The following is a 24,720-nucleotide window of genomic DNA, read 5'->3' on the forward strand; positions in this document are numbered from 1 at the left end:
TATCTTAAATTTAAACTTGTGTCTATTGTTGTTTGCGTAATTGTGTGCAATTAACCCAAAAAAATCACGTTACTCTAAACCTGAGTGACGTTGTTAGATGGATCCCTTTGTTGTTGTTGTTGTTGTTGTTGTTGTTTTTTCTACAAATTTCCACCACTTTGTCAAATTTTAATCATCAGAAAGACACAATTCTGCATAAATACTAGTGCACTGATCATATGAAGAGATTTTGGAGGTTCTGCATTTTCAATTCCACGCACCACGCATGAGTCATGCTGTTGATAGAGACAAAATATACGATCTACAGCCATGCACTGTGCATTCCTGATCATATTATCCTTCCAGGAGTGGGCCTGGTGGGTTAGTTGGCAAAAATCTGCTTGGGAAAAACAATAGGCTTGCATGCCACCTCATGTAGGCTGCAAGCTGAAATGGACCAAAGGAAGCACAGAAACACACTCATGAGTGAAAAATAAAAGGCATTTTCTGCGAGGTGAAAAGTGTTTGAGTTTAGCCTACAGTTGAGGGTTTGCTGCTGAGTAAGATAAGGGAGTAACAGACCACACAGCGATATTTGGTGTTCAGGGAGACTCAGTTTATTTTGGTGCCGAGGTTTTTGCATAGTGATGAGCAGCTCCTGTGCCCACAGCTCTGTAGGAGATTGCAAGTGTGTGTGTGAGTGTGTGTGTAGGCTACACAAGTCCTTGAGCTTTCCAGCTAGGAGAAGATGAAATGGAGAAAGTGGTATCTGGAGTCTTATCTGATTCAATAAAGAGTGTGTGGATACCAGAGGAAATCCTTTGATCACGTTCAAAATGCGTGCGGTGCCCTTTCACTCTCTCTAAACAGGTAGGAATTTACTATTTTCACCATCATTTTCATCAGGTTCTGTAAACTATAATATGGAACCTTTTTATTTACTTAATTTATACTGACGAGACAGTCCACTGATTTCACACATTCGCGTCTATTCGCTCGGTATGTGGAGCCTGCACAGGCTGTTAATACCCTTGTGCAGTGTCTTCTGTGGCTCTAGAGGAGCTTCGTCAAGTCTTGAGAAAATAACCCTTGTGATATGATCAGGGTTATCTTTAGTAAAGCTGAAGATATCAATTAGCTGGGAGAAAGCCTGTGTTTTAAAACTGTGGGCATGGAGATCGAGAAATGAGGGCGTGCAGGCAAAGGAGGACGAGTGATAGATTGTATTAAACTGCTTTCTGGGAATTGGATCCTGCTTTTTTATTTTAATAGGGACCAAAAGTTGGGACATTTCAGCCCCTTCTTCACCCATTTTGATTATTGTTCTTTCTAGTCACCCTTTCTAAACTCCTCCAGCTTAATAAAAGGGACCTATACAAAGCAGGAATCACCCTTTAACTAAAGGATTGCTAGTTTTGTGACACAGATTCATTTTTTCTCAAGCTTTCGTGAATTCAGTATCGGTAGATTTTCTTTTAACTCTGAGCTAAGAGGGCTCTTTATCTATTTTGATTTGGTGCATTGTTTTCCTGCAGGTGAAGACGAGGCACTGACGGAGGCATGTGACGGATATTATGGCTTACATCAGGCGTTCGCCTCTCAGGAGCCGACAGCTGGCCGACTCATGCAGTCCTGTAGCCGGGGCCCCCGAGCCTGAGCTCCACCCACCTCACACAGCATACCTTTTGACTTCATGAAGATCCCTGACCTTGGTGATGTAATGAATAAATTTGAAGTCCTTGGGATTGTGGGTGAAGGTAAGTGCGGTCATTTACTTGCTGAAAAGCCTGTTTTGTGCGATTGTTTTTCAGTCTGCAGTAGATAGTAAGAACTAGTCCAGTCCAGCCTTTCATGCACACTTGCATGGCTTTTTAGTGAGCCATCGGTTGATTGTTTTTAACCAATTTGCCTGCAGAACAAGCCCATTAAAAGCCTGACCTTTACAGCTTATTAAGGTCAAGGGCGTCTGTTTTATATTTATTTATCCAAAAGAATTTAAATGTGACAAACTGAAGCTAGATGCTTTAATGTGATTCATACTTTCATGTTCTTATTGGATAAATGAAGTGGTGGTTTGGGGATTTCTTTTGCTTTATTGTAGTAAATATCAGCAGGGCATGGCTGTGTGATAGTTAAATTCCCCTGAAATGCTTCTCCTGGCTTTTGTTTTGCCTTGAGCTACTTGGTTGATAGAAAGTGGCAGTAGCCCTGAAGGGAGGCCACCCACACGTCCTAGTTTTTACACCCTTACTCTTCTACTCCCACGTCTTAGAAGTTTTATAATGCGTGGCAGAAAGACGCGGGGAAATCTCGAGCTGGATTTTAAAAGCTGCGTGCCTGTCCGATGATGCGCCGGTTGGGAAGGAAGTCAGCACTTTTAGTGTCACATTAAACTGTAAAAGTTGTAGAAATTTTCCTGCTCATCTCCCCGTTTCCTGCCGTAGCACTCATTGCACTGTATGCTCCGCTTGATCCCAGCATCATAGATTTTTCCTCAGTGATCTTGAGGTCAGTCAGTTTTGTTAATGATTTAGTACTAAGTGCTAAGTGCATGCAGCTCACCCCAGCAATTAAAAATACACTGAATTATGTGCAGTTATCTCCAGCTCTTCATTGAAGGACGGAAATGAACGGGAGAAATTATTTTCCATCTTTTAATACTTCAGGCACGTTTTGCAGCTTTTTGTGCACTAATTTAGTAGGAATGGGGTAAGAGATGTGGCTAATGTGTCCCTGCTTTACTAATGACATACAAAATGTCCTAAATTGTCATGAAACCAGGCTGCATACACCAAAAAAATCCTGTCCAGTTTGGTTTCTTGTTAGTCAGTGGATTTTTCACTGGTGGCGGTCATGCTTGCTGGAACCGCTGGAAGTACATGTGAAGATTAAAGCCAAACTAAGATGCTGAAGGTGGCTGATTTAGTGAAAATAAACAAGAGTTTAAGGATGCTGTTGTGTATGGTTATGGTGGTTATGCTATGTGCACAGCACATCCTCAGTCCAACATATAGCTTGATGTGTTATTACACGTTTCTTACTCACCACTGTCTTCTGGGTGGCGCGTACCCAAGATAATTACACGTTCAAGAGGTGAAATTGAGTCTTGGATTATATTAATAATAATAAAGACACAAGTTAAAATTGTTACAGTTGTATAAATAATACATAGACCCCATAGCTTTAGTCTTTAAAGTGTGTTCGACTGTAGAGCAGATAACTTCTCAGCACTGATGTTCTCGTAAAGGAGCACAGATCCATTCGTCATATGTCTGCTTGGTCCAAGAATTCCTCTCGAACCCTCGGGGGATGCATGTGTGTGACTGCCAGGGTCGATAACATCAGATCTACAGTAGCTTGCCAACACTTGTGTCCTACTTTCTGGACCACCTGTCCTTTTTATAAAGGGGAGGTGGGGGGGGGGGTTAGTTCATGTGTAGTTCATGCGAACATATAGGAAGCATTCGAAGGGGTTATTTCAAAAGCTTTTCTCTTCTCAGTTGGAGTAATACTCCTTGTTTGTTTATGGCTGTAGATCATGGTGGCATGTTAATTACAGAGTTTCAAGCTGATTTTTTGTTTTATTATTTACTATTATTGATTCTACTTGAAAGAAAAAGTTACTCTGAATGGATGAATAAACAGTAAAGGAAATTAAAGTAATCTTGCTTTTTGCTTCTGTTTCAGGTGCCTATGGTGTTGTTCTGAAGTGCCGACACAAGGTAAGGTTCACATTATTTATGTTTGTAATACACTGTCAATATGAAAAAACGAAGTTTTAAAGGGCAAAAGATTTATGTTTGTCAGCAAAACTCATGAAAAACTAACAGTAAAGCCAGAATGTGCTTATTCCTCTGTGTTGTGGAGCTCTGTTGTTTTCTGTAAAAAACACATAAATGAGTCACGCTGTTGCACTTGGTGACTCGATTGTTCCTTACGGTGAACCGGGGCAGTGTTTTATGGCTCAAGCTAATCTCACATACACTGCTGTAAATACTCACTAGAGCACAAATGTGTATAATTTATGGTCGAACAGTTGCGTTGCTTCTGTTAAAGTAACATTTACAAAAAAGCTACCAGTACTGTGATGATTTCTTTCTTAAGAAGTTAAATATTATACGTGATCTGCTTTAGAAGTGCAATGGGGTAAATAATTATTTGATTTTTGCTCACTTAGAAAGAAATCAACAGTCTCTTGTATTTATGCTAGTTTCATTTTAATGGAGAGAGGGAATATTAACCAAAAATTGAGGGAAAAAATACGTTATATAAAAGTTATACATTGATTTGCATGTTGCTGAGGGAAATTAGTATTTGATCCTCAAGCAAAACATGACACAACTTAGTACTTTGGTAGAAAAACTGTTGTTGTTGCACAACGGTGAGAGGTTTCTTGTAGTAGGTCACCAGCTTCCTTCTTTACAGAAACTCTCTAACTCCTTTCAGTTTCTTGGCTGCTGCTTGGAAACATGAAGCTTCAGCTCCCTCCACATATTTTCTGTAGTGTTGATGTCTGGAGACCAGCTAGGCCACTCCATGACCTTAATGTACTTCTTCTTTAGTTGCCTTGGCAGTATGTTTTGGGTCATTGCCATGCTTAAAGACCCATCCACGACCCATCTTTTTATATGGTTTTAGCTTGTTTTTTTAAAGCATGGTATAACATGATAAAATGGAGCAACAGTGGACATTTTGGGTCATATTTTTGTAACTATATGTTATACTGAAATGAGCGGTATAGCTAATCCAGGGACCTGATTCATACATGTTTGCTCTTGTTTGTGGAGCACCAGCCTTGTCCTTTGAGTGTGGTGGTCAGAGGGTAATGTTGGTTTGCCTGATAAAGAGATAAAGGCTATCTGAATCAGGCCCAGAGAACTTCTGATCTAGATCGTGTTTGTTTTCCAAAGGAGCAAGCACTCCTCACGAACCTGGTCGCACCGTTTTTGTTTAGTGTTGTTGTCGCATTGGGTTACAGTTACAGATGCTCCTGCAGACTGCTGGATAACTGGTTATAGTCCTTTTGTCTCCACTCAGGAGAGCAAGATCTGCTTTGAAGGATAAATTCATTTCTTCCACTACTTAGATTTTTTTATTCACATAAAGGAGACTCTGTTTAAGCAGTTAATTTTTAGGAAAAGAAAAAGGAAATCAAAACAACCACAAAAAAAAAAAAATATAGCAGACGACCCACACTGCACACAGCCTTGTCATCTCAGTCCATGTGAGGAAGAGGCTGTGCCAGGAATTGACAGCAATCCAGTATGAATAAGAGAGGCTAACTACCTCCTACTTACAGAGATCTGCAAGAAGGAGACAAAAACACTTTCTCAGCCTCTCCTATCAAAATCCTCAGCAGGTTTTTTTTACTTGCTCTACAATTACCATGCATCTGCCTTCATTTTATCATGTTTATTACAGAAGTGATATTACTCTGTTTATCCAGTGGCCTGGTGTCTAATGCCAGGCAGTTAGCTTAAATGTTATAACAAAAATAAAAAGACAACAACACAAAGGGTTGATGTTGAGGGAGGAAAAATAGGAGCGAGGATATAAATATTATTCAAACTGATTGATCACAGGCCGAGGCGTTCGCAAATGCCAATGTCTCCGTTTTCGAACAACAGAACTCACATCAATAAACCGCCGTTAGGTTCGCACCACAGATGGCGGCTGCTGTCTGCAACGCTCTCGGTATTGTCTTCATTTGTGCGAAAACCCGTCAGCGTCAAAATTCAGCAACAAAAGTTTATCAGAACAGGATGAAATAAAGCTCAGCGTCAGCGTACATCTGCCAGGCTGATATGTTGCCTAATCAGAGACGGAGGAAGTTTTGACAAGGTTTAGGTAGCTCTATCCTAAACCTCATCAGAGCTTTGTTTTTAAAAAAATAATGCTGATTTTGGTATAGTCCTCAGATGTCTGCGTGTACGGCTCTGCTCAGAAGACATTATACCTGAGCGTGATATTCTTCTGTACTCTATATTTTATTTTACACATTGGTTTAATTTGGATTTAATGACACAAACATCAAGCAGAGATGATGATTGTTTAGCTGGTAGAGGAACATTTGGGGGTTAAAGCCTGATTAATCCACGAAGGAGATGGTGGATCTCAACTTAAGCTAAAGGAAAGTGTAGTTGTTGGATGCAATACATGTAGCTTTGTAAGGTAACAATATTCATCTTGCAACATGATACTTACTTACCTCCAGTTTAGCTTTGAAGACACAGATCTGTAGAAACTGTTGACCTAATCAACCAATAATGGCTGAATGCTCGTGATCTCGGAAGATTTTGCCGTTCTAGTGACTCTCAGATACGAGTGCATTGTTCCTCAATGAGACTCATGTTTTTCTGTTCGTGATGCGATAATAGTGCTTTGGGTAAAAATACACACGTGTATATTAACGAGCTACATCACGAAACGCATTTTCATTAGTTGGTAAAGCGTTTTTGGAATGCATTTTTAATTAGATCATTATTTGGTAAAAAATGATTTCTCGAAACAAACGAGCCCCCAGAAGCCTGACATTTTGTCACACATTGCCTGGGCCTTTTGTTGGTTAGAAACTCAGTAATATATGCATTTTTGATGGAATTTCTGCTGGTGACTTTATTGGTTGATGTGTGAAAGCACCGGAGGATAAATGCTCTGGCTGCAGATCAATGTGGACCTGTGCCATCTGGAAAATATTGTATTGTTAGCGTGAATGAACTGGCATGTTTTTTCAAGGGCTAACTCACAGATCTATGCTGCATAATTATGTGTGCATACACACAGAGGCTGGCACAGTGTCAAACACACTCTTCACGCACTCGCACACACACGTGTGTGTAAGCGGAAAAACACATAAGCTTAGCAAGGCTTTGATGATGCTGTGAGGATGGGCAGGGAAGTGCACTGACCAGAGAAAATGGCTGCATTTATATGGCACTGCAGCTGCTCATTCTCACAAAACACATTTATTTCACCAGTGACACGCCCCTTTGTACTTGCACTACCCAGTACATGTATTTAACAGGAATAATTAGATCCAAGAAAGACGTGGGGCCAGATATAGGAGGGATGGAAATAGGGAAACGTGCATTCAGTTTCTACGCAATAATCAGAATGTGTTTGAAAAGGCGACGGATTACAGTGTGTGCACCCGACATTACAGGATCCTCAAGAGTCAGCTGGGCTGGTTGTTGTACAGAGAGGAGGCGGAGGACATAGATAACTGTTTTTTTTTTTTATTCAGGTGTAATCATTTTATTGTCAGCAGTAGCAGCAGCAAAGGGGTTTTTCGCAGTAGATAAATATATGCGGATGATTTATTATTCTTGCAGAGTTATTCTCCTTAAATATTTATGCAGACACAAACGGGATAAAAGATTTGATCTTAATGCTGAATGTTTGCTTCTCTGGCATTGTTACACGATTGTGATAACTGCGTGCTTCCTCATCATATTAATAACCGTGATTTGTGATCCTTTTGGCATCTCTTTACGAAAGATTGTTGATCATTTACTTCATTAATGTGTCTTGAACATTATCCTAAACACTGTGTAGGACATTCGAATGACTAGTTGTCATGATCGATTCTGCGGTTTACTCCTACAAGCGCACATGTGCTGAAGTAAACATTGTGTCAGTTATCCTGACATTTGAAAAACCTTTATTAACTCCTTAAAACCAAGTGTATCATATTAAATGGGTTTTTGAGACGTCCTCAACATCACTAGTGGGATTTTTTTAACCTAACCCGATCTTGTTTGTTTAAGATAAACAACCTTTGAGCAATTTTCTTCAGATATTAGCAGTGAGCAAATGCTGACTTCTATGTCAGCAAATGCTGAGCAGGAAGTCTGTTTACATAGTCGCCACCGAGTAAAAAAGATATATAAAGTAACCTATTATCGTATTACCGTATTACCGTATTTCCTGTTCTGCATATGCCACTACACTTTCAAATAAAGAGGTGGGCGTATGTACAGGAAAGGACAGAGAGAGGTGATTTCCCTAATATGGTCACCTCAGGCACACAGCTCCACCCATCTGCTACTTAAACCTTATGCTTATGAGGGGTGGCCAATGAGAAGAAAGGGGGAGAATTTTTTTTTTAAACAGAGGACGAAGTGCAGGGCTATTTAAAGGCCCAGTGTGAAATAAGCAATGATTATTTTTAACTGTGATTCATGCAAAGCTACCCTAGTAGAGTCCAGGTCTAGTAAAACCTGAAGCTGGAAATGAGCATAATGGGTATCTTTGAGTTGCTTTAGCCTGTCTACAGTTGCTCCTTTTCATGCTGTGTCTGATTTAATCAGTGTCATGTCTGCTGTCATTGATGCCTGCTCTGCTCTGTGTGGGGCTCTTGCTGCCGCTCTCCGCCGCAGGCTTTTCATGCATGCATGTGGAAGGGCGGGAAGGTTCAGAACAGAGCCGTACAGCTAAATATAAATCACTGCAGATGGAAATAACAATCTTCTTTTGACTATAGTGGCCCCGACTGAAATAGGCTCGACAGAATCACCTCATACCTTACAGGGACCCAGTTGTTCTCAGTAATGCTTTTGCACTCTCCAGCTTCACTCACTCTTGTCGCTGCTCTGCCAAATGTTGCCACAGCTTTTTGATAAAGAGAGTGCTCAGAGTAAAACTGCAACATGCTGCTGTGTCAAGAGGGTTGAGCACACAGAGACACAGAGGAGCTTTTGTCTTGTACTTCTGGCTCCTTTGTTATTATTTTCTTGTCGATTTAAATAGATAACCGTAAGAACACGCCTGGGTTCACTAATTCATTTTTGGCCACTCTTTTGGGAATGCAGCCCATCATCATGGTGTGAGGAAATGAGGGGGCTACCAGATTCATGGATGCCGCAGCTACAGATCCACCTTTTGCCAAGTGAGCCACGAGGATGCTTCAGGACTTTTTCTCTTGCCTGCTGATGCTTGATAAAGCCCTATGAATTATGCTAATTTATTGTAAGCTAATTAAGAGGCTTAATCACGCTGATGTCGCTTAAAAGATGTCACAGTGCAGCTGTTTTTTTAAGCTTTAAAGGTTCAAGCTGAAACAGATTTTTTTTTTTTTTTTTTACCAAAATGCACATTTTCTGCACACAATGATTTTTGTGACTGCCCTTGAGGTGTGACCTATGTGAGCTGCGGAGGCTTGAGACAGACGTGTGTTTGAAAATGCATTTCTATGATGTTTTATCCAACAGTTACACGAGGGATAGGCTTTTATAGCTGTCCAGAAAGGCCACTCTTCAAGGTGTCTGTAAAAAGCTAGTGTGAAACAATAGTCATTTAACTGAGGTTGACAGTTCAGACCAAAAGTGACAGAAATAGTTATAATGAATGAAACTTGATCTGATGACTGATGTGGGAAAGGTGTGGGAGGTTTCCAGAGCTCCTCTATTGAGCCACTCTTTAGTCCTGGTATATAGATTTGAGTCAGTTCTTGGTAGTTATGAAGAAGTTAAATCTAGAACTAAAAGTAAAAGAAAAAGAACTATGAACTGTTTGTGTTGTCACGTTATGTCTGTCTCTTTATCAGTCGGTGGATATTGAGCAGCTTGATGTAGCACTTTTTCTCCACTCCTCTTTTTTCACTTCAAACTCATTTTTTCTTCTGTTGCATATCATTAACTTCCCTTTGCTCTCTCTCGTACACACCTGTCAATATGTTAACTTCACTTCAGTTTTATTTATATAGTGCTTTAACAACAGTAATCTCAATATGCTTTTTATAGTAAGTGAAAACCCTACAATATAAGAGGAAAAAGCCCAACAATCAGACAGTCATCTAAGAATAAACACTTGGAAATGGTGAGGAAGAAGAACTCCCTTTTAACAGGAAGAGACCCTGTTGCTATAGAATCAGGGTCCCCTCTTTTCATCTCTGATGTGTTTATATACCACTACTAGTCATGATGGTTTGCTGCTTCTCAGCAAGGATTGTTTTGTTTGAGGTCTATTCCTGTTGAAGAGTAGTTCTTCCTCCCCACCATCTCCAAGTGCAGTGTGGGGTTTTCTCTATATGTTCTGAAGTAAAATCCGACAATATTTAAATGTCTTGAGATGACTAGCATTACATAAATGAAATGTAACTAAATATTTTATTTATATAATGATACTTCAATACTAACAAGTCAGGTTTCTGATTCATGGTCAGTTTCATGGTGAGAGTAAGTGCATAAAGAAAAGTTTGGATGTGACTCCAGGGTGCAAAAACCCCACCGCTATGAGTTTGATATTATTCTTTTAGTAATATTCAGCTGATATTAAAGCATGTTGATAAGCTCGGGTAAGCAAATTACTCTGATTGAGCGATAAGTTAAAAAGTGAAATTAACAAACTAAGTCCAATATTAATTAATAATAATAATAATAATGGATTGCATTTATATAGCGCTTTTCAAGGCACCCAAAGCGCTTTACAATGCCACTATTCATTCACTCTCACATTCACACACTGATATCACATCATAAATTCTTTTTGCTTTCTAATCTGTATAAATGACAATAAGAAGATTGTATTCTTTAATGCCTACAGTAAAATTAAGTTATTACTGGACTTTGATTGGTTGCATATCATTTGTATCTTTTCTTCAAAATTAAAAATCTGTAAATTTGCAAAAGCACATTTCGAACTTGGCGATAAGGTTTATTCACACTGTTGACGAAACTGGGAATATCAGGACTGGGAGTGGAAACTGCCAGTGAAACTTGCACAACTTTGACCTCACATGTTAAAAAGGTATGTTTGCTCAACGGAGATCACAGACCGAACTCCCACACATGCGGCTCTCATCTGACACACGCACACACAACAATGTTTAATGGACGAGTGTTCATATGATTACTGCACGTGAGCTTGTGTTTTTGCTCTAAATGAGTGATGTGTTATATTTAACCGCAAACCTTAACGTCATCAGACCAGTCTAGTGCATACTGGCGTCTAATATATAAAATACCCATACTATATTGAAGTCTATCACTGAGAACCTTAATGGAAGAAGAAATGGTTAAAACTGGGGATAAACATGTGACACACTTTCTGTTTGCCATGTGTTGTGTTTTAAGACTTCCCACTAAACTCTGAGACGGGGTGACTTACAAATGAAACTCTTTGTTGAAACTTATCTGAGTCAAATACAAAGGCTTCTCTCTGAAAGCTAATCTAAATCCTGGATAAGGCCTCTGCGTGGCCTTGTACACTGGTGTTTTTGTAGCACGCGACAGTGTGTGGACTGTGGAAGCAGGAATTTAAACATAGCAGTGCAGAATATTTGTTTAAGCAGAGAACATCTCTTATACTACACACCCACGAACTGATTTCTAAAGACAATCAAACCAAAAAAGAGGTAAAAGATGGACAGGAGGGTCATGTCTCCTTTAATAATAATCAGTTAGAAGCAGTGAATTATCTGTTTTCGTCAATTATAAAGAAATTGACCTTCTACATGAAAAGTCACGGCCCTTGAATGCAGCGGCGTCAGCTCGATGCTTTAATTGGATTCCAGTCAGACTCACGTGAATTTAAATGAGTCATTCTCACAACAAAGACATATGCAAACGATATATGACTCAGAAAAATGTCATGGGTCATGTTGGGACCTTGTGCACCTTTCTATCAATCAAATATTGATATTCAAAGCTGTTTTCAGTTAAGTAATATTTCATGCTGTGTGTGCAGGGGTTGAAGAAACTAAAGAAACTCAGCTTGTCCGCTCTCCATATTGGAGCTTCCCCTCTCTGTGATGGAACTTGAAACAATAAAACTTTATTTATAAAATAAAACATGTCTACAGCTGGGCAGTGTGAGCGAATAATTACATTAGTCTATATGAAATATGCCCAGATTTGTCAACACACCCAGTCTGATGAGGCTTTGGAGCACATCTTTATTGAAGTATGTGTGCCTTCACTGAGTGTTGTTTTTATATTGTAACATTTATTACAAACTTCTTAAATCCTAACCCTGGCAAACACCCTCCACATTATAATAATTAAAAACAAAGACTGCAACAGCTGAATGGTGTGGAAGGTTACAGTGTAGGGTTAAGTTAAGACATTCATTTTCTGCAGAAGTCTAAATCAGGCATTAGTCGTAGAAATATAGCTACATGGCGCAGACGCAACTGCTGTGATTGGCCTGTTCAGTACTGTTGCACTTCCTGCTATTTTTTGCAGCAGTTTTTCAATTTGTCTGTGAAAGAATAACAATCAACTTTTCAATATAACGAAAAATAATCACAACGGACTCACAAATGTCGGCAGATTCCGACATTAAATTGTTGAAACTACTAGGATGGATGTGAGGGAATGACAAAAGTCCCATCATGTTTGGTTCCATCATGGCTGAACTGCATAGGAAACACATGGACACAAAAACAACATGGATCACTCAGAAAGACTCACAAAACAGAACTAAAACAAAAATGTAACTAAAATAAACAAATGTGCTGTAGAAACTGAAATGAAACTGAATTCAAATCAAAATAGAAACAAAAACTCATCACAAAATACGGAATTATATATAACTGATGACAAGACAAACTCCTTTTGGGACTTTTTAAAAATTAGCTGGCAGAAACAGACACAGCTCCTCTCTGGGGCGTCTCCGGTCTCTTCTGTTCCCCCATCCCATCAGGCTGTTAGTTACTATTACCCAGCATGCCATTTGCTGCTTTCATTTTGTAACTGTGCAGAAAGAAATGGTTTATATTTCGCAAATTAAAATGTCTCATAAAGATATTTTAATCACATGACTGGGAAGAGTCACAAACACAGGTTTCCTATTAACACACCCTCTCATACTACTAGTTACTAATAATGAATTTAAACCGCCTAATAAGCCACAAAAGCATCAGTCTTTAAGAAATTCACATCATGTGTAAAACGATGTAAACTGAGAATTTCACATAAAAATGTATTCAGATCGGATAATCATGATGCTTCATATGTAATTAACACCATGGGAACAAGCAAAACATTTTATTTTTTAATAAAGTTGTGAAGTTAGACATGATATATAATTATTAAAGCATGTTTGCATCTTAGACCAGCGAGTGTCTAACTCAGTTTCACTGGAGGTCAGACACTGACATGCTTTAATTCACTGAAAATATTCAGTGACGTACAGTCTGGTCCACATAAAGAACTCATGAAGCAACATAATGATTACAACAAGCTGCTTACCACACAGCCAACTCACATCTACCATCTATTCACAAGCTTGAATGTGACAGATACTGGCAGTAAAGTGTATTCAACGTCAGAAAATACATCTGGATGTTCAGAGAAAATAATAAAGTCTCAGTTTCATTCTTGCAGATATTTCTACAAATCTCACAAAAATGTAAAATAATGGTCTAGTTTAGCTTTTAGCTTACCTTACAGCCGTAACTATAAGCTAACATTAAAACAACATGTAAATTTTTGCAGTGTGACTAAAATTTCCTGACTCAGCTGCTTTTTCTTCGCTGTAACATTTGATCAAAGAAACATTTTGCTGTATTCAAACTCCTCTTTTTTAGTTTCAGCTCCCTGTGTGCTTTCAGACTAATAACACAAATTATAATTTTTATGGCTAATAGATGCAGAGCTACTCGGGTTTGACGTGTCCACAAAGATAGAAAGCAAAAATCATCACTACAGACTTATTTGTCAAATATCAATAAACCTTTCAGGGAAAGTGTTCCTGTCAGAGCATCAATACGATCTGTATGTCTTAGGAGTCTGCAATGATTGCAGCATAAAGGATACAGCAGCACAGGTGTGAGTGCGTGAGGTGTCATCTTCCTCTTCTACAAAAACATCAACAAACAGGCGGCTGTTTTCCACGTCAAAACATAACTTAAAACCACCTGGTTTGTTTTTGTGGATGTTACGTTGGCCCGTTATGCCTGCATAGGCCATGTATGAAGTACAATCACATTACTGCTGACAGAATAAATGATGAACAAGCACAGAAACAGCAGGTGTGAGGTGTTTATTACCAAATAATGTCATTAAATTCTTTTTTTTCTCATTTCCTGTAACCTTCATTCAAAAAACATCTAACGTTTTAGCGACAGATGCACAGGTAAATTGCACATGTTCAGAAACATAATTTAAAGTTAGTACAATATACTAAAAACAACATTTTAATCTCCTAACCCTTATGAAATAAGACAAGCACAGCTATAAAAATGTAAAGATTTACTTTTCCAACTACAGTGTGAATAAGAGGGGCAGCTAGTTTTAGAATGAGCTGAGTTTTTAAGCAGTGGCATATTTAAATTTAAAACACGTACTGTATTTTGTAACATTTTACAGTTGCTTCATTATTCATTTCAGCGCTCAAGATCACATGACATAAATGCTTCATGATTTTTTCTTTTGCATTTTTTTTTGCATTTTTTTGCATTTCAGTTCAAAAGAGTCCAGAGACTGTGTGAGTTGCACAGAATATTTAGCTTTCATACTGTTATATAATGTGGAGTAAATTATGCAGGATATAGAAGTCCACAGTTGTGACATTATTTCCTGGCAAGCCTCTTTTCCCGTAGTAAGATCAGGTGTATTTTTGACTTTCAGACTTGCAGCTGTGAAATTATGGAATAAAGAACGGCAAAAAAAAGAAGGTAAACCTATCATTATTTTATTTGAAAGGGTCGTTTTTAGTACATGGATGAAAATTGTCAGCCGATTGCTCCCTGTAGTCACTGATTGCAAATTGAACATATTAAGCTTTACTGTGTTTCTTCCCTTGAGATGCTCTGCAGGCCTTCACTGCGACTGCCTTCAGTTGGGTCTCTCTGCATTCAGTCTTGTCTTCAGTAACTGAAAAGCATGCTTTGTTGGGTTTGAGATCAGGTGACTGACTTGGCCTTTGAAGAATATCCCATTTCAAGCAGCCCAAGAGTTTCTGTCCTAAAACTCACTCTTGCTGTTCTCTAGCTGAGAGTATAGCACCGTACCCTCTATCCTGCTACTTTATCAGCAGTCAGAATAAACGCCGGTGACCCGGTTCCCCTGGCAGCCATACATATCTGCATTATATCACTTCCTCCACTATGATGCGGTATGTTCGGATTAGGAGTCGTTTCTCTCCCTTTCCAAACTTTCCTCTTCCCATAATTCTGTTACAAGTTCATCTCAGTTTCATCTGTCCAGTGGTTAGCACCTTCCTCTAAAGCACCTGTATCTCCATTCATGAAGGCGTCTTTCGATTGTAGATTTTGAAACCTTGACATTTCCCTGAGAGTGTTCTTGACTTGATTGGATGCTATTTTTTGGAACTGTGGAAATAATTCTCTTATCGTGCACTTTAATTGTTTTCTGTGGCCTTTTGGACCTTTTAGTGTTGCTGAGCCAGTCCATTCATTCTTTTTAAGAATGTACCAGATTCTTGGTGTGGCCACTCGTAAAGTTTTTGTTTTGATTTTGTTGTTGTCCTAATGATGACCCCGCACATTTGCATTTGCACCTTATCTCTTTAGACTTTGAATTTAAAATTAGAATGAAAAACTCTTAAGTACAAATTTGACGTCTGGAATCAACTTGAAATATTATGTCTGCTTCATTTGTCATGAAATAACAAGGGTGCAGGCTTCACCTGGCCCTGAAACTGCTTGTCAGTCAATTGTCCAACAGTTTTTGAGCCATGAGAAGAGATGCTAATGATATGTTGGCATGAAAATCAAAGGGAAAGACAGGCTTAAGTTGATTTTGACAGGTATCTCCATGCATTACTTGACATGCAAGAAGGATCTGACAGCTAAGTAAACAAGTAAATTAATTTCCCTCCTGCAGTAAGTTGGCACTTTCATTAATTAGTATGAGGAAACTTTGCGGACAATAATAAATGCTTTGCATGGGTTGAATTGAATTGGGTTGAAACAGGTTTTGTGATCTGAGGGTTAAGAACAGAGCGAATGTTCTACTGAGTAGCAGAAAGCATCACATGATCACATGAGTCATCCTGTTAATAGCAAGTGAACACGAACATATGTGGCACATGCCAGGGCACAATGCTTGCTTCTTATGGTGAAGGCTCCTGGCAGCTCCACTGTGGCGTGGGGTTGTATTTTCCTGGCATGGTTCAGGTTCATAAAACCCCCGAGGGCCGGAGATTGATGCCAAAAAGAAGTCGTCCTTAGCGAATATGTTCAGGAAATGGTGGAGGATCAGTCAGTCATTTTTCACTAGGATACAGCCGAGTGAGACCATATATCACAGCCTGTTAATGCAGCAAATGCCACCTCACTGCCGTTTTAAAATATTTGGTATTAAGATGAATTTTTGGTGTATTGTTTGCAGCCTCAGGCTCAAGACTTGGGTGCCAGCTACCGTGGTACTGTGGGTGCCTTTGCTACCAATCAAGTCGATGACTAGAGCATACATATAAAATTTTAATCAAATTTGTACCACAGTGAGGTTTTACATCTATCTGCTCTCTGTTTTTTAGTAAAGAGTAAATTATTCACTAAAATGTCTCCCACTCTCAGACGCTGAATTTTTAAATAAATGTTTAAAAAAGTTCTTAAACACGGGCTGTGTGGGGTTATTCGCATTAAACTGCTTTTTGATGTGTTTGCAATAGAAAAGCACCTCAATCAGGGCCACAGTAGGACCAAATAACATTGTTATTTCACTCTACGCTCATTTATATTTACACGGGTGCAGAGAACAACATACTTACCTTCATACAACAGCGAGAACCGAGCACACACTAGTCCAAGCATCAGTGACATCACGTGTGAAAGGAAGAGATGGGTTGCAAAGTTGCTTGCAGGTGCACAGCAACTATGGGCAGACTAAAGCAGCTTTAGTAGTGTATAAGAGGATAAAGAGATCAACTTTAGCTTTGGGATATTAGTTGATATGCCAAGATTGTCTGACTGAACTAACTAAAGATTGTGCTTTGCCACCCCACATGTACTGCCAGCAGTCATGCATGACTAAATGATGTAAGGCCAAGGCTATATGGGGCATCATCCCATCTATAAAGGCTATATTTTTTAAAACAATAGAAAGAAGCCTCTGGTATATTTTAAAATAGATGTCTGAATATAAAGTTTTCCATACAAAACTTACAATGTCCACAGGTCCTCCATTTGTCCACCTCTGGACGCCCGGCATATATCCACAGTGGTTACACTTGTCCCATACTTCTGCGAACATGACTTGTGCTACCTACCAGCAACCATGTGAAACCTCTTGCTAACAGTGCATGTCTCGATTGTTATCAGTGAATGGCTGTGGAATAAAAGCACAAATCCGACGATGATTTCTTTTGGATACACCCTGTATAATCCAGGAGATTTTTATCTGTTTATTTTATTAGGGTATAAACTATATAAGCCTTAGTGAACCCAGGTTTGACGCTGCTGAGCTGCAGGTTTAAATCTTTGCATTACTGGCTGTTGATTGATTGATTGATTTTCTTTTTTTCCCCATATCATTAACCAACACAAAGCCTGACTTTTAGATCGTAACACGGCACTTTTAGTGGGGATTTTGCCTATTGTGTTAATTCACCTTAAGCTTTTTTCATGCCAGTTCATGTCATGCTGTTTCCATGACAGAGGTGGGTATTGTTTAATACCTACCTCTGAGTGCACAGAAGCAATTAGCAGTGGCGGCTTTGGCTTTGAAAGCATATGCTTTTAAACTGTGAGGTTACTCTCAGAATAGCACGTTTATTTATTTTTTTGCCTTTTGACCCTCCACATCTGACCGGAATCTGGCACCCTTGTATTTTTGCACTGTGGCTTCATGCTAGAAAGTAGACTGTGAAGGAGTAACACTAGGTGTGATGTCTAATTAGGTTGTGGCCACAAGTGTAATATGTGGTGCTCAAACATATTTAGCTTATAGAGTCATTTAAGACGTTTTTTTGCTGTGTGATTCATGGATAATTTACTCTTTAATGCTGTGTCACTTTGCCTACTGAGACAGAAATCTATTATCTGCTGGAGATTAGTCGTATTTGCATTGCCTTTGCCTGTAACTTGCCATGCTGCAATTCAAAAATTAGCAATTAGTGTATTGACTAGATCTAACAGGCCCATCAGTGTTTTAGGAGCTGCCGTGTAGCATCAAGTGAGTCACGACCACTCTGCAGTCATCTGTTGTTTGTCCTATCTTAATCATTTTTTTCATATTATCTTTTATTTTAGTACTGCTTCAAGTCTTCTTCTTTTTTTTTCGAGATTATATAACTGCTGGTGCTTTTTCCGCCAATAATTGAACTGATGCAGTAATTTTTTTCCCTCCCATATAAGCTGTCAATAACATCTAGATTTATTTAGAGGGAAAAAAATGTCTACCGCCCCATTTGAAGCGAACAGTTATTTTTGCACCCAGTGAACAGAAACTGGGACAGAAGAGGAAAAACAGGACTTTCACAGCATTAAATGGGTCACCTTGAGTGGAACACTTGCCTATGTGGTCCTATTAGGAGCCAGAGAGAGAGAGAAAGACAGAGAGAGATGTAGAGGGGGCACATGTTTCCTGTCTGAATGTTAAAGTTGTAACTGTCTCCTGATAGATGGAGGCTATTTAAAGTATAAATCTGAAGCTTTGTCAAGCGCAGACTGTTGGTGCAGCCTTTTGTGTGCGCACGTCCTGGATATGGGCTTTTTCTTTTTGTCACGTGTTTATACATTACAGAGCTCAACGTGCACAGAAAGCACTACCTGGCTTCAGCCGACTTTAACATGCAGTTTAGTTTTAGTGAATCATTTACCTAAAGTTCCTTTTAGCTTTTGCCTTGACCCCATTTATTCAGTCATTGCCCAGCCCTGCACAAACACTTTTCACTAGTACCATAAAGCAAGCCAACCCAGTTTACTTTGCAAGAGTGCATGTTAGGATTAAATTCACTTATTATTTATTTAAATAGTGCCAGATCAGCTGTCATTTTAAAGTGCTGCATAATGTTAGGTGAACACCCTACAATATTCAGAGTTTCCCACAGGATTGCATTGTGGCAGTATCAAAGCGGAGGGGGCATATGCACTCGCAAGCACTCATTTAGCAGCAAATGAACCTTCAAACTAAGAGCGAGCAGATTGTCTAACAGTGACGTTATTGTCTTGGGCAAATGAAAAGTACTAATATATCACAAATAAGGCCCACGTAAAGCCGCTAATGTCACAGAGAGAACCCCGGTGAGCAAGCGTTTGGTGACAGTGGGGAGGAAGAACTCCATTTTAACAGGAAGATACCTCTGGAAGAACCCAGCACAGGTAGGAGCATCCATCAACCTCAAACAGCTGAGGTAAGCGAGAAGAGGAACATACAGAAGTGAAAAGAGGAAGAGAGATGCTCAGTGGATCATAGGATGTGCACCAGCAATTTGAGACAATAGCAGGATGATTGAGTAATAGTTCTGGGTCACCTGATTCAGCCCTCACTATAAGCTCTGTCGAAAAGGAAAGTTTTAATTTTAAAAGGAAACCTTTCTATGCTTCTTTCACTTTATGGTGACATGTTTAATCCAACTAAGGCTATGCAAAAGCTTTATTTACACTACTGCATTGACTCCTTGTTCAAGTGGAGGCCATTTTTTCACTTTTGACCTGGTTTCTCTGCTTTGCTCTCCGATCGCAGGTGAAACTGTGCATGCTGGACTTCGTGCTCATAAATACTGAACAGCAGGTTATTTTACTGAAACTCAGAAAGGAGACAAGGCTTTAGGGCTATCGGAGTCTAAACACATATTTCAAAGCTGTAAAAATAAAAACAAAAACAAAACAAAAACAGTAAATGTCTTCACTGGCAGAAGGCACAATAATAATGCCAAGGACAATCTCACATTTTATTTCACAGAATCATTATCCTGCAGCTAACCTTAATCCAATTCAATTTATGCAGCACCAATTCACATCGACAGTCACCTCATTGCTTTTTATTGTAAAGTAAAAACAACAGAATATTAGAAAGAAAACCTCAATGATCTACCAATCCCCTTTGAGCAGCACTTGGTGACAGTGGGGAGGGAAAACTCCCCACTTTTAAGGAAAAACTTCCTTAACAAGAAGAAAACTAACAGACCCAGGTTCAGCGAGGGTCAGACATCTGCTGTGTTGCTGCGGTGTGACGGAAAAGAAGACAGCATAAAGTGTCCAAGGACTCCTCGGGTTACTCTACCTACACCATATATTACCAAACAGACCAATCAGAGCTGGTGAAATCTCCAACAGTGAGACATGTGAATGCACCTATACAGCGAGGTCTTGATGGAGACTTATCCTTCAGGAGTTTGAATGTGAGAAGAAAGATTGAACTTCTAAATGAAGAAAAACTAATTTGGGAGAAATATCACATCTAATTTCAGTTACTTTCAGTGTTTTGGATCAGCTAAAGGCTGTATAAGGATTTGTGGGACTGATGTTGCATTTTAAAATGAAGAAAGAGGATTGATTGACACTTTTAGCGTAGGTCCTTCTTACTTTTTTATGCCTTTTAGATAGTCCATAGGAGTTATCTCCAGGGACGTGAGGGGCTATCATTGAACATCACCTAGAGTCCCCTGCATTGTCTGAAGTGCTGGCTCAGCAGCCTTCTGTACAGAGGTGCTCACTGGGCCAAAGAAGGAAAACTCTGGCTCTTTGTACAGTATCAATAGTTCTGTTGGGGCAAAATTAAAGCTGCAACCTAAACATTTTTCACCAGCCTCTCGCTTTGCTTTGGGGTAATTTTTCTGCTACCATTGAACATTTTATTGGCTTTGCACTTGGAGCATTTATCATCACGGAGAACTACAGAGCTGTTATTACCAAATCTCACAGCCTGGTGGTTCACGTTTGATCTCCTTGTTTGGACAGTTGAGCATGGGATCTTGACACTAATAATATGAAGCTTTACAAGCCTTGACACAAAACCAATGCTCCTAATGCTGGGTTCAGTGTTGTAGTTTGCCACAGAAGATCGGCAGCAAACACTTCAAACCAGATGGAAAAATGATGCACAAAGTAACACGGCAGAGTTATGACTGCATCCTCCACTGACTAATTGTGGAAAACACAGGAGATGACTGATTTAATCAAGATTATGAACGATGAATAACTTAATTTAATTTGACGTCTTTTATCAGTTCCAGTGGGTGAGATTTGCATAGTTACAAAACCGATTTATCAGTGTCTGGAAGTGAAAAATAATCCCACAGTGGGAGCTTTAATCACAACCAAAGCGACATCACAGGCGCCGTATATTTCCAGATGTTTTTAAAGGCGAAACAAACAGCTGCTGCATTTCTGGTTCGGGTGTGGCCAGAAATTAAAAGTAAACAAAAGCTGGTGATCTTCCGTTTTTATGGGCCGATGATTTTTTTTTTTTAGTAACCGTATAAACAATGAAAGATGGTGGATTGGCCAGATGCTGGCAGATGTGTAAAAATAACTCGTTTGGTGGCGGATATGGCGGAGCTGCCACAAGAGGCCAGGTGGATGAGGGAAAGGGGAGGCAGGAGGAGAGACCTGAGGCGGCCGCCGGTCCGAGTGTCAGGTGAACTGAACTTCAGGTAAGAAGTTATGACCTGCAGTCTGTCTGGGTCAGATATAAACCAAGTTTAGTTGGAGTTTATTTTCGTTGTGCTGAGTTTTTACAGTCAGTTACAATAACTCGTACTGCGTACTAGCTAGCATGACGGAGTTTCTATACAGCTGGGTGGGTGCTATGATGTTACTGATAGTGAACTTTATTTTATTCACAAGGTTGGTTAGTAAAGTTGCCAACCGTGCCATAAAAAACGGAATCGTCCCGTATTCAGAGAAAATATTATGCGTTTCATATTGAGCTGAAAAGGAACATAGTTTGTCCCGTACTTCAGTTGGCATGGAAAAAGACACAAAGCTGGATTTATTCTGTGTCTTTACCTGCAGCTGCCTCTTCTTCTCTCGTTCAATCATGAAACTGATCATTGATCAGCTGATCTCTCTTGTTTGTTTATCGCCGACTTTGCGCCAGAAAGAGGAAACAAGCGGACGTCAGCTGTTGTTAGGATTTATTTAATATTAATTTCCAGTATCAGCTGATGTTTGCTGGAGCCACAGCCGTAAAAGCTGCTGGTCATGATATCTTTTTTTTTTATCTGGTGAGAGGGAAACATGAAGATGAAACCAGGAGATGTTCTTACTGAATCATCAGAGCTGAACAGGTGATGGAGAAACAGGTTTACCTTTTAGGTGACATGAATGGGTTGAAGGGAAGTTATGAACTGTTTCTGAGAGACAAATAACACCAGGATCCTTTTTTTATGTAGCTGACAGCTGGTAACTGTGCAGGGGCGGGTCTAGCAAAGTGTTGCCAGGGGACCAGGTAGGGCATTAACAGGGAAAGGGGGGCACAAAGAAATGCTTTTCTTTCTTATTCTCATTTAAAATGTCTCGCTTTTATTAAATAATTATCTGAATCTTACAACCAAAGTTTTTATCTTTATACCAACAAGACAGTGTACATCACTGTCACAACAGCGTTTGTTTTCATTCAAAGGCTTTATGGCTTTTCCTATAATACCTAGTGGGCCGGTCTCTAGTCAAAATGCCCAGGCCGGTTTTTTGTCCCAGTCCAGCCCTGGGCACGACACGCAGTGAACTAATCTGAGAGGGTGCATTAAAAAATGAATGGCCGGGTCAGCGGTGCACATCACAAATTAGCTCGCATAGACACATAAGTTGTGCCGCTTCTTAATGATGGTATCTTAGCTAACAACCCCAATTATCAGATTCAACTTGTAATTGGCTAAAAATCACTTAGCCTACTGGTGAGACGGACGTTGCTAGCTGTCAGTTTTTTCAAGCGATGTTGAAATTTCCACATTCCAACACTTCAAATGCTTCAGGAGCTCTCCGCTCAGCGCAGCAACTGTTGATATACAGCGTTATTAAATTTATTGCTAATGCAATTATATGGCACATTGACTTCTGAGGAAATTTTAGATGGCACTCGTCATCAAAAAGGTTGCCTACCCCTGTTATATCCAAAGCCGACCTTTTGTACGCTGCTGTTTTTGGTGATGATCATCATGTTATGGTACCTGTCATGCGCCGTGGTGCGCGGGCACGAAAGGATCCAGGCGCAGACTCCGAGCTAACAAAAAGACACTTTATTAAAACAACGAAAGGCGACCCGGGGAAAGTAGAGAGCAAAACAGAAACTAAAAATCCGGGGAAACAATGACACGAGGAAGCCGGGATCGGGACGGCGGGGGGCTGCAATAGAAAGGGGAGATGATTACTAGGGAGCCAGGAAGCGGGGAGAACATATCAGGACTGAGTTAGAGTAGGGGCTTACGATAGAACGGAACCGTGGGAGCTCGGGAGGGAAGTGTGGCAGTCCGTGGGGGCAGGAAGTCCGTGGAATGGCGAGTGGGCCAGGTGAGCGCCGCGAGATCCAGTTGAGCCGGAGGACAGGCAGGTAGCAGACGCCGAGTAGAAATCTGGACAGAAGTAGGCAGGTTAAACAAAGTTCCAAGCAGAAGAGAATGCACACTTTTCGTGGAAGTCTGGTTACCACTGTGGGGATGACTACGGACTGGCGTGGAGCATCCGTCAGCGCCGGATTAAGTGGATCTCCATGTAATCACCGGGATGGAGAGCAGGTGTGCTAGTGATGGCCCAGCCCGGGGGTGTGGCTACCCGAGCATCACGCATTCCACAGACCATGACAGTACCTGGCCTTAGGAAACATCAAACAGGTGTTTGTGCCATCCGGGCGGTGGGAGAGGGACTGTGCTCGTAGTAAATAATCATTTACCCAGCTTGGTTTCTCTCTCACATGAATGAGCTTCACAGTCCATCGCCACATGGGAATTCCTACAAAGCTTAAAATAAAAGGCAACTCAGAAAGGTTCAGAGCGCCTGGTGTTCTGCGCCGATCCCTACAACATTAACATGCTGTCATAATGAACTACAAAACTCTTTTGACTGTTATAATTTGCTCCTGGATGGCTGTTATCAGCTGAGAGATGAGAGCGAGCGCTGTGTATGTGTGCTGGATTTGCCATCACTCTGGCTGCAATTTGTACCTGAAGCAGAAATAACTTGAACCGACTTAAATGACTGATGTGATGCAGTGTGAACTGGAGCAAAGAAAGAGGAAAGTTTGCAGTCATTCGCCGGGTGGTTTAGGTGTTTTTCTGCGGAGGTGGAGATGATGGGAGTGTTCTCTTTGAGGACCCACTTCTGAGACCTCGGGCTGGTGCGATACAGCGCTTCTTCCCTCTGCTGTGGCAAGTGTGTGTTTACTGGCACGCTGCTGTGTCCGTGTCAGAGAGTGCAGAAAAACATTTTATATTATCAGAGATGTCAACAATGCTGTTTTCAAAGGTTGTTTTGGGGGGGAAATGGGCAGTGGTCTCTGGGTGGAACTGAGGTGAGACAAGAAGTAAAATCAACTGAAACACCTACAGATCAAATAAACAGGCCACACGTCATTTTAAAGTGGCCCTAAGGTGCTTTTTTCCCCCTTATTTTCTGACTTATACACTCACAGGCCACCTGCTCAACTTCTTACTAATCCAAATATCTCATCAACCATACACATGAAAGCAACTCAGTGCACTTGGGCATGTAGATGTGGTCTTAGTTTTCCACATTCAGTGAGCTTGTTGTCACTGCATACCTTGCTTTTTGATGTACTGCTCACAGAGGCAAGGCCAGAAACCTTCACAAATTTTTCGCGATCCAAACAGTTTCTTTAGCTCTAGAAATACTTGTAATTTTCCATCGATTTTTCACACTTCCTGTGTGTAATGGCA

General features: G+C 40.2%; 1 protein-coding gene across 3 annotated transcripts in view; it reads left to right on the top strand.

Annotated features, from left to right (window-relative positions):
• LOC146641275 (cyclin-dependent kinase-like 5) overlaps positions 1–24,720 on the top strand; it is a 53,080-nt gene that overhangs the window by 596 nt on the left and 27,764 nt on the right. For 2 of the 3 annotated variants that reach the window (XM_085398159.1, XM_085398161.1), the window contains exons 2-3: positions 1,515–1,736; positions 3,667–3,701. In XM_085398159.1, the coding sequence (XP_085254285.1) occupies positions 1,673–1,736; positions 3,667–3,701 (99 nt within the window). In that variant the 5' untranslated portion in view covers positions 1,515–1,672. Of the gene's footprint in view, positions 1–656; positions 850–1,514; positions 1,737–3,666; positions 3,702–24,720 lie in introns of those variants that run through there. The other variant, XM_085398160.1, reaches the window with a different exon arrangement.

This window comes from Rhamphochromis longiceps, linkage group LG23 (assembly GCF_057381845.1).
Source record: "Rhamphochromis longiceps isolate RC_006_pf linkage group LG23, R_longiceps_female_GT1.1, whole genome shotgun sequence".
In the NCBI taxonomy this organism is placed as follows: Eukaryota; Metazoa; Chordata; class Actinopteri; order Cichliformes; family Cichlidae; genus Rhamphochromis; species Rhamphochromis longiceps.